The following is an 11,987-nucleotide window of genomic DNA, read 5'->3' as shown; positions in this document are numbered from 1 at the left end:
TGTGTGTGTGCATCACCACTGCACCCACACCATCTCACAGCACATGACTCACCAGGGTCAGCTTTGCTGTGCTGTTCAGGCAAGATGCAGGGCGCACCCTCCTAAGTGTTGCACCCTGTGAGGGGCTGGGTCAGCTCTCCCACTTTCACACCCTAGGGGCTGGCTCACAAGTGCCTTCAGCATGAGGGATGGTGATTGGCAGGACTGGCCCTCTTGAGTTCATGATTCTGTGGGCATCGTCCCTGAATGTAGACGACACAGGGGATGGGGGATCCGGTGGCACCCCACAGCAGATGAGTGGCAGGGTCAGGTCTCCTCCCTTTGAGCCATCTCATCCGCATCCCTGCCACCAGGACCAGTTCCAATATGCTGCCTGAGTGAGGTGCAGGGCCCACTCTCCTGAGTGCCGCTGCAGCTGAGAGATGGGGCCAGCTCTCCAGAGCACCATGTCCAATGATGGGCATGGCTAGTTAGGCACAGCCCCTGGATGTTCACATGGTCCCTGGTGGCTGCCTTGACCAGGGCCATTCCTATGTTCTCTAGTGGTCATATGAGCCAGGGACATCAATACAAATGCCTGCCACTGCATAGCCACAGGCTCAGACATGGCCCTCAGTGGCTGCTCAGGCAGGGACCTCATGGTGGCCCCAGATGGCAGGACTCACAACAAGCTCCTCCTCCCCACTCTGGAGTCTCCAGTTCTAGCTCTCTTCATAATGTCCAAGCTGCTCCATTCTGTTTCTCTCCCATCTGACACCACAGACTCACACACTGTAACGGCTCCCACTGCAGGCTGACTATGTGACTGGTGACATCTCCATTCACGCTGCATGTTGTGGCAGCAATTAGGTGTCTATGGCAGCTTGTGCTCTAGGCTAAAATACAGATCTGTGTGTGGCATGGCAGTCTGCAGGTCTCTATCTTGTCTTCCTCTTGTGATGCTCTGCCTGGATTTGATTTGATTTGATTTGATTTGATTTTTATGAGTCTTAGGCATAAGACAGCTTTGGTCACCAAGCCAGGCACCAATCAAGCTAGGATAAACAAAAGACAGTCCATCTTCTCTACCCCTGATTGATATAAGCACAACACCACCACCAAGGTGTCTCTACAAGCTGCCAGGGGAAATTTCTCAGTCTTTTATGCGGCCATCTCCCTTTGCCTTCTTTCTTTCTCAGCCCAGTGCTTTAGCTCCATTAGCAACCATTCCTAGTGAGTTATGTGAAGAGCTGGGTGACCTGGGACCTATGGACCATTCTACTATTCATTTTGTGATGTTGGGCAGGCTAGTTCCCCTCTTTGTACCTTGGATTTCTCATTTATAAAATGGAGTCTGGTACTAGATTGTCATATAAAAGTACTTCAACTTTTAAAAATCAGTGGTCTTTCTAATTCTCTAAATAGTAGCTGCGGACACATAGTGGCTTACACTCATAATCCCAGCACGTGGAATGCTAAGGCTGGAGGAGTATCATGAGTGAAAGGATGTGAGTTCCGGGCCAGCCTGAACTGAGAATGAGGCTATTTCCCCTAACCAAAAAATAGAAAATTAAAAATTATTCTGCAAGTATGGCCAGAGATCCAAAAGTAGCAAATACCCAGAGGGTTTATTGGAAAAGCACACTTCCGTTTTGCAAGGCTGTGGGTTCAATTCCTGGCACTAGAAAAAGTGAGCAAAGCAGAAAATACATGAAAAGCATTCCACCATCTATTGATGGATGAATGGAAAAAATAGAGGAGGCCGAGGTATAAATACAAGTGCGATACCAGCCTTGGCTACATAGAGGTTTTTGGGCTTTTATTTTGTTTTGTTTTGTTTCGTTGCTGTTGGTGGTGGTGGTTCTTTTGGTTTTGTTTTGATTTTTTGTTTGTTGTTTGGTTTTTTTTTTGTTTGTTTATTTTGAGATAGGGTCTCGTGAAGCCCAGGATAGCCCTGAATTACCTATATAACTAAAGATGATCTAGAATGTTCGCTCTTCCTGCCTCCCCATCCCAGGTGCTAGGACTACAGGAGTTCATAGTGTATGCAGTGGCATCTCCATGCATGCCAGGCAAGCACTGTACCACTTCAGACACGTCTACATTATCACCCCTGATGTTTTAAGGTAGCATCTATGTAGCTCGACCTGTTTGAAACTTCCATATTTTTTTCTGCCTTGGCTCCTCAGAAAACTGAGATTACCAGTGTGCACAGCCATGCCCATCTCCCACTGCCCCACTTAAAAAGAATAATGTCCCATGCTATAACGGGGATAATCCTCCAAGGGTATAATGTTTAGTGCAATTAACCTGTCACTAAGAGAATGTCTTATTCCACTCATATGAAGTATCTAGTCAAGAATAAAGTAGAAAGGCTGTTGTGAAGGACTGAGGAAAGGAGACGGAACAAAACGAGCCTCAAGTTTCACTTTTGCAAGATGGAGAGTGTCAAGAGATCTGTTGCCTACATGATTATACTTATACCAATGATCTGTGTGCATAAAAGCACTTAAGATGAACAACTTAATGCTTTGGTGCCTTTTAAGTGCTCAAGTTCAAAGTCAAAGCTTTACGTACCCTGACGACATTCCCAGCCCCTACTGTTAGACACTGTGTGTGTGTGTGTGTGTGTGTGTGTGTGTGTGTGTGTGTGTTGGTATGCTAGCACATGCATGTGTGAGCAAAGCATGCATGAAGAGGTCAGAGGACAATTTTCAGGAGTCAGTTTTTTTCTTTCCACTTCGGGTTTTCTGGGGATCAAAGTAAGATTATCAGGTTTGCCCTAGCAAGTACTTTTACCTGTTCAGGCATTTTGTTAGGCTTTGTACTTTTTATAAACAAAGAATTATTTATCTATTTTATGTATGTGACTATACCATCACTGTCCTCAGACACACCAGAAAAGGGCATCGAATCCCACTACAGATGGTTATGGGCCACCATCCGGTTGCTGGGAATTGAACTCAGGAAGTGCAGTCAGTGCTCTTAACCCTGTACGTTGTTTTTTTTTTTTTTTTTTTTTTTGTCTTTTTAAACAACAAAACTGTTGAAGCCCATGCTAGAGTTCCTCAAGCAGAATTCTAAGGGTGAGGTCGGGTGAATGGACACCTTCACAAGTTCTCCATGTTGTTTTAACCTGCTTTCAATTTTGAGAGTCACCAGCAAAACTGTATCCTAAATCCTGTCTTCATTCGCAATAAAGTCCATGTCATGATCCTTGATTTCCCTTGCCTCAAGACTATTTCTGTGCATTTTTTACTGCCTGTGTTTAGAGAGCAGAAACTGAATTCAGGATTCGCTGAAGCAGGAAGGGATCCAAAAGGTAAATGCACTACAAATAAAGGTTATTTGGACCATCGCTAAGCCAAACAGATGCCTCTGGGTTCCGATCAGGTTTGGATTATCCAGGACTCTGATACTCTCCATTAGAGTGAGTAACTGGAAGCTGGCTGTGTGTATGCTTCCAGAAATTACATCAAATTGTTCACATTAGATACATCGCAACGGCTGAGGCTGTCAGTAAGAAGCAGTGGTAAGAATATTAATGAGCGCTTTCTCTGGAATGAAAATTTGTAACTTATAAACAACCACAAACGGCTGCTGTTTTCATTGTCACAAATTAGGGAGCTACTGAGAAGGAGCTTGTGTTATTTAAATTCAGTGTCAGACAAGGCAGCAGAAACTACCTTACATGAACAGAGCAATTACCACGTACCAATTACAGGGCTCAATATTTTTCACAGAGGATCGCACTCAGTGCTGGACCTGAGCCTGTGGGCAGCTGTGGTTCCAACCCCATCTTTGACTGTGGTAAATGAGGTTCAAAGGGACCTAAAGAACTTGCCTGAGAAACTATTGCTGGTTCTGAAAACCCAGTCTTTGACTTTTTAAAAATACCGACAAATACCATATTTATGGTGTACAGTTTGGGAAGACAATGTTAAGCAAGTTAGTATGTTCCTTACATCAACTGTATTTTAGCACTTTGTGGTGGAAATAATTTTGAGGTTTACTCTCAGCGATGTCAAAATCTAGAGTACTAATTTATGAACTATATACATTATTATGAGGTCATAAGGTAGTTTCTTGTTTCCGTGAGTAACCAACCCATCATGAGGTGGCAAGTTTGTCTCTCCCTGTCATCTTGTTACCTAGTTTTCTGACCTTACAGCCTACCCTCTGCCTCAGCTCCTAAGCCTGCCTGTCTCTTTGCTGATCTCATTCCCTGATGCCCAATCTGCTGCCCCTTTTGGATGCTTATGTGCTTTATGGAATGGATGGTTTCTCACTTCACAGAGTCCTCGCATACAGATGACCTGTCGGGACCGTGGATGGTGTGCCCCTCTCCTCTCTACACGCCATGCTTTTCCCTTTGGCCTGGGCTTCTTATTGATTTTACGTCTGTTGTTATCACATTATTGCCTGTTGTGATTCCTTACATTTTCATGTTCAAAGGTTAGCTAAATCTCCCTGTCCTCTCCCGCCTCCTTTATAGGCACAACTGAAGGGAGAGTAGTCTCCCTGCGCCCTTTATATGTGTTTCCGTTTGTTTGTTTAGACAAGATATCACTATGCAGCCCTGGCTGGCCTGGGACTTGCTATGTAGACCAGACTGGCTTCAAAAACTCACAGAGATCTCTCTATTTCCCAAGTCCTGGGATTAAAGGTACGAGTCACTATGCCAAGCGTGCTTAAAGACAGCAGAAAAATCTTCCCTCATAGAATCTCCTGGCTCCAAAGCTGCTTGCTACATGTAGGTATGTGATGTTAATGTTAGAATAAACCTTTAAGATTGTTTTAGTCCAGGCTCTTTTATTTTTTATATGGGAAAACTAAGGTACAGAATGAACAGGTGGTATGCCCAAGGTCAAAAGAAGATTAATAACAGAACATACTCAAGAATATAAGGTACTATCTTCCAATCTAATCACAGACTTAGAAAATCCTGGCAATCACAGTTCTTGGGACTATAGAGCAAATGTGAGGATGATATATCTTTCTGAAAGAAGGTACTGTGGTCTAGAAACAGGAGGCTTCAACACCAGCTGGATGTCAACGCCTAAGAGTCCAGAAGAGAATATCATGAGCACGTAAGTAGCATCAGAAGGAATTTAGAATCAAGAACCCCCAAATCCAAAAAGGTCTCAGGGAATGTTGTTTTGGTTTCTTTGGAAACCAGATGCTAAGCAAGGTAGGCATGAAGGAGATTCCAATGAGAATTAAAACCAAGGAAAAATAAAAAAAGATAAGAGTGGGTGAGAAGGGAAGCAGGCGCAGGGAGATTATTCTCCCTTCAGTTGTGCCTGTAAAAGAGGAGGGAGAGGGTGGGGAGATTAGGCAAGAAAGGCCTCGAACTCTGATATAGCCAGGAGAAACCTGAGCCAGTCTAGCTAGAACCTTCAGCACAACGACAGTTCACAGGAATCTCCTGCATAGATCAAAACTAACAATGGTTTTTCACTTTGAATGTATCCAGCCCTCATCCTGAGATAGACTAGGGTGTAAGCAGTCTCAGTTGTGAGGATAAAGGCAGATGTAAAGGTGTTATACTTCAAGGCTGTCGCCAAATTGAAGCCTTTGTGACAAGTATTCTCCCCCTGCAAGCCCACTACTCCTTCGTTTTTGTGTTTGTTTGTCTTTTGAGGAAGAATTTCCCTGTATTGCCCTGGCTGTCCCAAAACTTGATCAGTAGTTGGGGCTAGTGTAGGCATAATTTTTTTCTCAATGTATTTGAATAAATGTTCAACCTCCTCTCTAGCTCACCAGAGATAGTGAAAAAGAAAAGTTATTAGGACACAGGGGAAGTAGACCTGTTTAGAAATAGTTCTTTGAAGGAAATTCCACTTGTTTGGTCAGGCTCTCAGCAGTTAAGTTCACACACAAATCAACCATGGCAGCTCGATCCACCTTGCAAACACCATTCACAAATCAGCAAGGACAGGTCAATTCAGAAGAAGCTGTGAGGCTCTGATCTATGCTGTTTAGAAGTAGTTCCTTGGAGGGATTTCAATCTCCAATTGTCAGGATAGCAGCAGTCCAGTTCAGTAGTGTCACGATAGCAAACACGAATCAGCAGTGGTGGCCTAACCCGGCAGTAAAAGCCAGGTCTCTGCTGAATCTGAGTCAACAGGAGCAAGCAGGACTAGCAGGGCTGCCAGGAAATGTTCTCTGCTGAGCATCTCTCAAGGAATTGAAGATCAGCAAAGACACAAGGCCAGTGAAGCTTTCCAAAGCTAGCTATGCAAGCCTCCTCGCCACCTCCGCCCTATCATGTCACTGTCCGTTGAGTCCTATTTATTCTCCCTATATCTGTTTTAGCAAAAACTCCACTTGAGTCTGCGTCAGCTGACATATCCAGAAACTTCCATCTCACTCTGCCAATCGGCCCAAGTCTGTGGAAACGGCAAGAAGCTGTCAGAGCAGCACCAGAAGTTTTTAGTGTGTTTCTTTCTATGAAGTCGTAACAAATGATGACCAGTAAGGAATGGCAAGGTGTGCCAATAGCATCCAGTGTCATTCACCGTCTTTTGGGTTATGTTTATATTCCTTCTTAACATCAAACATCCTGTCACCTGAGTCTGCTTCAGCAAAACATTCTTTCGCACGTTTGCTTTAGCAAAACATCTCACCTGTGTGCCCCAGCAAAACATCATTTGATATAGCTGACTTTCCAAAGAAACCAGAAGTTTCCATTTCAGGGTAGCCTCAAACTCACAGAGATCTGCCTGCCTCTGCTTCCCAAGTGTTGGGATTAAAGGCACAGACTGCTGCTGCCACCACCTGGTTTGACAAGTATTCTTTTAAAGGGACCGAGTAGCCCACTGCTGTTGTTGCTACTTACAAGTCCCTATAAATATCTTTAAAACAACTCTAACACTTCCGTGGGTTATAATGAAACAGAGAGCTCACTTCGAATCACCCTTTATAAGTGTGCTGAAGTTTGAGTTCTGGGCTGGAAGAGAAAGACGGGCATGAATGAAAGAGCGAAACAGAATGAAGTGGACATTTTTTTTTCTGCTTCTCCGTTTTCACCAGGATGACGTGGCAGAATGGAGAGGTACTCTGTGGTGAATAGTCTGAGCATTATTAAAGGTCTAATATGTATTGAGACACATACTAAATCTCTGTGATATTCCCTAAAAAACCCACTGCATTCTCTAGAGGCACTGGCTGATACTCACTTCATAAATGCAAAGGTTAGGGCAGTGAGACATTTTTTCGTGGCTTGAACATGGGCACACGTGTTTCAGAAAATGGCAGTTGTGAGCAAATCTGAACCTGCCAGCTATCCCTACAGACTGTGTTTGCAGCCAATTGTGTCTAACAGTAGAGCAGTTCTCCTCTGTATTCTATTAGTGTGGACTTACAAGCTGTGAAATAGCTAAAACCAACTTGACAAAGGCAGAGTGGGAGGATATGAACTACTTGGTTTGACTATATAATTTCTTTATATTTACTATATAATTTCTTTAGTATATAATTATAGTAATTAGGAGAGTATATTGGTGGAAGGGTTAGAACATGGATCACTGGATCAGAATTAAGGCAAAAGAACAGAGGAGAAAACCCAGAAATAGACTCACACAAATACCCCCAACTGATTTTCATGAAAATGCTAAACCAAAATAGGCATTCTTACACTCTACATCTGAACAGCCTCAGGCTGGACCACAACTTCTCTCGACACTGTCAAACTGTATAGAATTTATAAGACAGAAACACAGACACACACACACACACACACAGAGAGAGAGAGAGAGAGAGAGAGAGAGAGAGAGAGAGAGAGAGAGAGAAGAACCAGATTCTAGGGTTCAGTAAAACTTGTTAGATTTAGCTCCATATAGACCATAAAAGGAAATGTAGACAGTTTGGACCTCATCAAACATTGGAAAACTTTCATTCCATGAAAGTTCTAGTGGATAAAAATGAAAATATATGCTCTGAGTGTAAAATAATATGTACAAAGCACATAACCAACAAACAACTCAAAAATGGAACATTAAATAATCCAGTTTGGGGAACCAGTGAGATGGCTCAATGAGCAATGGCCCTTGCCACCAAGACTACAACTGAGTTCAATCTCAGGGACTCAAACGACTGAAGGAGAGAACCAACTCCCACAAGTTAGTCTCTGGCATCCACATGCACATTACAGCATGCAAACACTAAAATTCTCTCTCTCTCTCTCTCTCTCTCTCTCTCTCTCTCTCTCTCTCTCTCACACACACACACACACACACACACACACACACACACACAAAATAATAATTTTAAAAATTAAAGTCCAGTTCGAAAATGGGTATCTTTTCATGTGTTTATTCCATGACTATATATTTTCTTTGGCAGAATTTCTACAATCCCAGAACTCAGGAGGTAGGAGAAGCATGAGTTCAAGGCTATCCTTAGCTAAAAAGTGAGCATAGTGAGTTTGGGCCCAGCCCGGGATACATGGAATGCTATATGCTATATTTGTGATACTTACGAGGTGTTTAGGAGTAGTGAGGGACAGGAAATTGTGCTAACAGAAGCTACATTATCCCAGCTCTAGTTATCCATACAAGGAGTTTGAGATTCAGTGTAAACCTATTGGGAAGCCATTGGAGAAGAGTCACATGCACTGGCTTATATTTTAGCAAATTATTATAGAAGATGAAGCCAAGATGGGAGCAGGGAGAGCAGTAAAGAGATCACTATAGTACACTAGTGATTCTCTCACTGCTGATGTCACCATAATAAGAAATCCTAGGGGGCTGGAGAGATGGCTCAGTGGTTAAGAGCACTGACTGCTCTTCCAGAGGTCCTGAGTTCAATTCCCAGCATCCACATGGTGGCTCACAACCATTTTTTTTGGGGGGGGGCTTCTGCAGCTTTTATTTTTGCATGTAAACCACTGGGGGGAGTCTTGATGGTATGGGCACCCTAGAGATTACGCTGGAGTTCTGAGGGCTCCAGACACTAGCTGGAAAGTCAGGTGACAGAAACAATGATTCAGACCGATCACATGATTACAAAGCTGGGGGCTCCAGCAGGGCTCCAGGAAGTCAGGGGTGGATGTCTAAGGAAGCAGTGACATGGGAGGGGCAAGCACTGGGCCAGCCTTGAGCCGCCTGGATGACATCAGAGACAGAGGATCTGGTAGCTCCAGGGATCTCCAGTCCATGCCTTACTTGGTCAGGGGGTTCCTGAAGGACCTGCCAGCAAACTTGTCTTTGCTGCCCAGCTCCTCCTCGATTCTAAGGATCTGATTGTACTTGACCAGGCGCTCAGATCGGCAGGGAGCACCAGTCTTGATCTGCCCAGTGCAGAGCCCCACCACCAGGTCGGCAATGAAAGTGCCCTCAGTCTCCCCAGATCGATGGGACACCATGACACCCCAGCCATTGGACTGGGCCAGCTTACACACCTGCAGAGACTCGGTCACAGAGCCAATCTGGTTCACTTTGAGCAGGAGGCAGTTGCAGGACTTCTTGCCTGCAGACTTGGCGATCCGCTTAGGGTTGGTCACTGTGAGGTCATCCCCCACCACCTGGATGCCTGCAGTAGCTGTGAACTTCTGCCAAGCATCCCAGTCGTCCTGGTCAAAGGGATCTTCAATGGACACCACTGGGTAGTCCTTGATGAAGGACTTGTACAGGTCGGCCAGCTGGTCGGGTGTGATGTACCGGCTGGCGTAATTTGGAGATTTGAAGTCCAGGTTATACTTGCTAGCCCTGTAGAACTCGGAGGCAGCCACATCCATGCCGATGACAACCTGGTCAGTGTAGCCGGCCTTTGCAATGGCAGACTTGAGCAGCTCCAGTGCTTCTTTGTTCTCCAGGATGTTAGATGTGAATCTACCCTCATCACCTACATTGGTGGCATCTTTTCTATACTTCTCCTTGATGACGTTCTGCATGTTGTGGTAAACCTCTGCTCCAATGTGCATGGCTTCCCTGAAACAGGATGTTCCCACAGGCAAGATCACAAACTCTTGCATGGCCAGCTTGTTGCCAGCGTGAGAACCGCCGTTGATCACATTGAAAGCTGGGACGGGCAGGATGACTTCAGGGTTGCCGGCCAAGTCAGCAATGAGACGGTAAAGGGGGACCCCCTTCTCCATGGCACCAGCCTTGCAGATAGCCAGGGACACTCCCAGGATGGCATTTGCACCAAACTTAGATTTATTCTCTGTGCCGTCCATCTCAATCATCAGCTGGTCAATCTTCTCCTGCTCCACAACATTCAGTTTCTTGCTAACCAGAGCAGGTGCAATAGTGTTATTGATGTGCTCAACAGCCTTTGAGACACCCTTCCCCATGAAGCGGGTCTTATCATTGTCTCGGAGTTCTAGGGCCACGTAGATGCCAGTGGACGCACCGCTGGGCACCGCAGCACGGAAGAGACCTTTTGCAGTGTAGAGATCCACCTCAACGGTGGGATTCCCACGGGAGTCAAAGATCTCTCTGGCATGGATCTTGAGAATGGACATGGTGAAGTTCTGGCAGTAGGATCGCTGCGGAGGAAGGAAAGAGAGTCACACCATTTTTTTTAAAGATTTATTTATTTATTTCATATATGTGAGTACACCGTCACTAACTTCAGACTAACTAACGTCATGCCCTTTACAGATGGTTGTGAGCCACCATGTGGTTGCTGGGAATTGAACTCAGGACCTCTGGAAGAGCAGTCACTGCTCTTAACCGCTGAGCCATCTCTCCAGCCCCTCACAACCATTTGTAATGAGATCTGATGCCTTCTTCTTGTGTGTCTGAAGACAGCTACAGTGTACTCATATCAGTGAAAAAAAATTTAGAAATTCTAGAATTTAGATATGAAGTGAGTGAAATATAAAAAATGTGGGCAGACAAAGGACATATTTTGGAAGTAGAGCTAGCAGAAACTCATAGGTGGACATATGACTGTGGAATTCTTAGTCCAGAGAATTCTCTAAAATGGAACCAATTTTCTCAAAACAGAGAGACAGAGAGAGAGAGAGAGAGAGAGAGAGAGAGATTCTTATAGGCTCTTAGGAGTGCACGTTAGACGTAGAGATGATGGGCTGGGTGTTAAGTTTGACCGTAGAAAACTTGCCTAGCACATGTGAGGTCCTGGGTTCAATCTCTAGCACCGAAAAGCAAAAACAAACCAATCACAGAAGTAGAGATGGTGTCCTTACAGGCTGGTATGGTCTATCATGTAGGTCTGGTAGTAAGTAGTCTGTTATCCTTTAGAAAATAGAAATCTCCTGTTGAAGAGGGGAAGGCAATTGAACACCGGCAACCTGAGTACAAGAGGGCGTAGGAGGGAAGGGTGGAGGAGAGCAGGAGTGTCAACAAAGACAAATTATATTTTAAAACACTATAATGAAATCTAATGTTTTAAAAATAAAAACTAAGAAAAGAGAAATCTCAGGCCATGTAAAACTTAAAAATAAAATTAGAAACCTGTGGAAAATAAATTAGAAAAGAGTAAGGTAACTCCCGGGTGCTGAGACTGTGGTGAGCAGAGCGTGGGCTGAATGTCAAAGCCAAGCATCTCTGCTGCAGCTTAGCTGTGCTGTGGCCCTGCCTATCATTGCTGCTCTGCAAACACCAGGGGGCAGCCAACTACAGAAATTCTGCCTTCCCTTGGATTTTTCTGGGAGTGGCTGATGCTGTGGCCGGGAGAAATATGGTGAAATATATTAGTTTCTAGGAGACTCCTGGTCTTAGAGGACCTGAGTTGCAGCTGCTCATGGATCCCACGGAGAGTTTGAAGGCAGTCACTAGGCCATTCCACTGGCAAAAGTGACTTACATTTGAACAAACCTCCGGGTTTGATTATTCTGTATCTCATTTTGAAAAAGATTTATTATTATTTTTTAAAGTGTATGGGGGGGCATGTGAGCATAGATGCCCACAGAGGCCAGGAGAAGACTGCACGTGAGTGAGTGTAGGTGTCCTTGGAGGCCAGAAAAGGGTATTAGATCCCCTAGAGCTGGAGTTCCTGGTGCTTGTGGGCTGCTTGACCTGGATGCTTGGAACTGAATT

At 44.7% G+C, this 11,987-nt stretch overlaps 1 protein-coding gene and 1 non-coding gene across 3 annotated transcripts; both read right to left on the bottom strand.

Annotated features, from left to right (window-relative positions):
* Positions 1-980: 980 nt before the first annotated feature.
* LOC116889504 lies at positions 981-1,127 on the bottom strand. Its single transcript, XR_004386450.1, has one exon. It is a non-coding gene; the product is annotated as a small nucleolar RNA SNORA48 (small nucleolar RNA).
* A 7,706-nt stretch (positions 1,128-8,833) lies between these two features.
* On the bottom strand, positions 8,834-10,488 carry LOC116889170 (alpha-enolase-like). 2 transcript variants are annotated; one of them, XM_032890338.1, is made up of 2 exons: positions 10,267-10,488; positions 8,834-10,146 (listed from the first exon to the last, which is right to left on the bottom strand). In XM_032890338.1, the coding sequence occupies exons 1-2, from the start codon at positions 10,445-10,447 to the stop codon at positions 9,143-9,145; spliced, it is 1,185 nt and encodes a 394-aa protein (XP_032746229.1). In that variant the 5' UTR covers positions 10,448-10,488; the 3' UTR covers positions 8,834-9,142. The 2 variants fall into 2 exon arrangements, with proteins under 2 accessions (XP_032746229.1, XP_032746228.1); XM_032890337.1 differs by having other exon boundaries at positions 8,834-10,488.
* Between the last annotated feature and the right edge of the window lie 1,499 nt (positions 10,489-11,987).

Source organism: Rattus rattus, chromosome X (genome assembly GCF_011064425.1).
Source record: "Rattus rattus isolate New Zealand chromosome X, Rrattus_CSIRO_v1, whole genome shotgun sequence".
NCBI classification, from domain to species: domain Eukaryota; kingdom Metazoa; phylum Chordata; class Mammalia; order Rodentia; family Muridae; genus Rattus; species Rattus rattus.
Note: the sequence above shows the minus strand (reverse complement) of the source record. Positions and strands in the feature narration are given on the sequence as shown.

What these genes read in the sequence shown, in the direction of transcription:
- LOC116889170 (XM_032890337.1), bottom strand. Translation starts at nt 10,447, where the DNA reads ATGTCCATTCTCAAGATCCATGCCAGAGAGATCTTTGACTCCCGTGGG.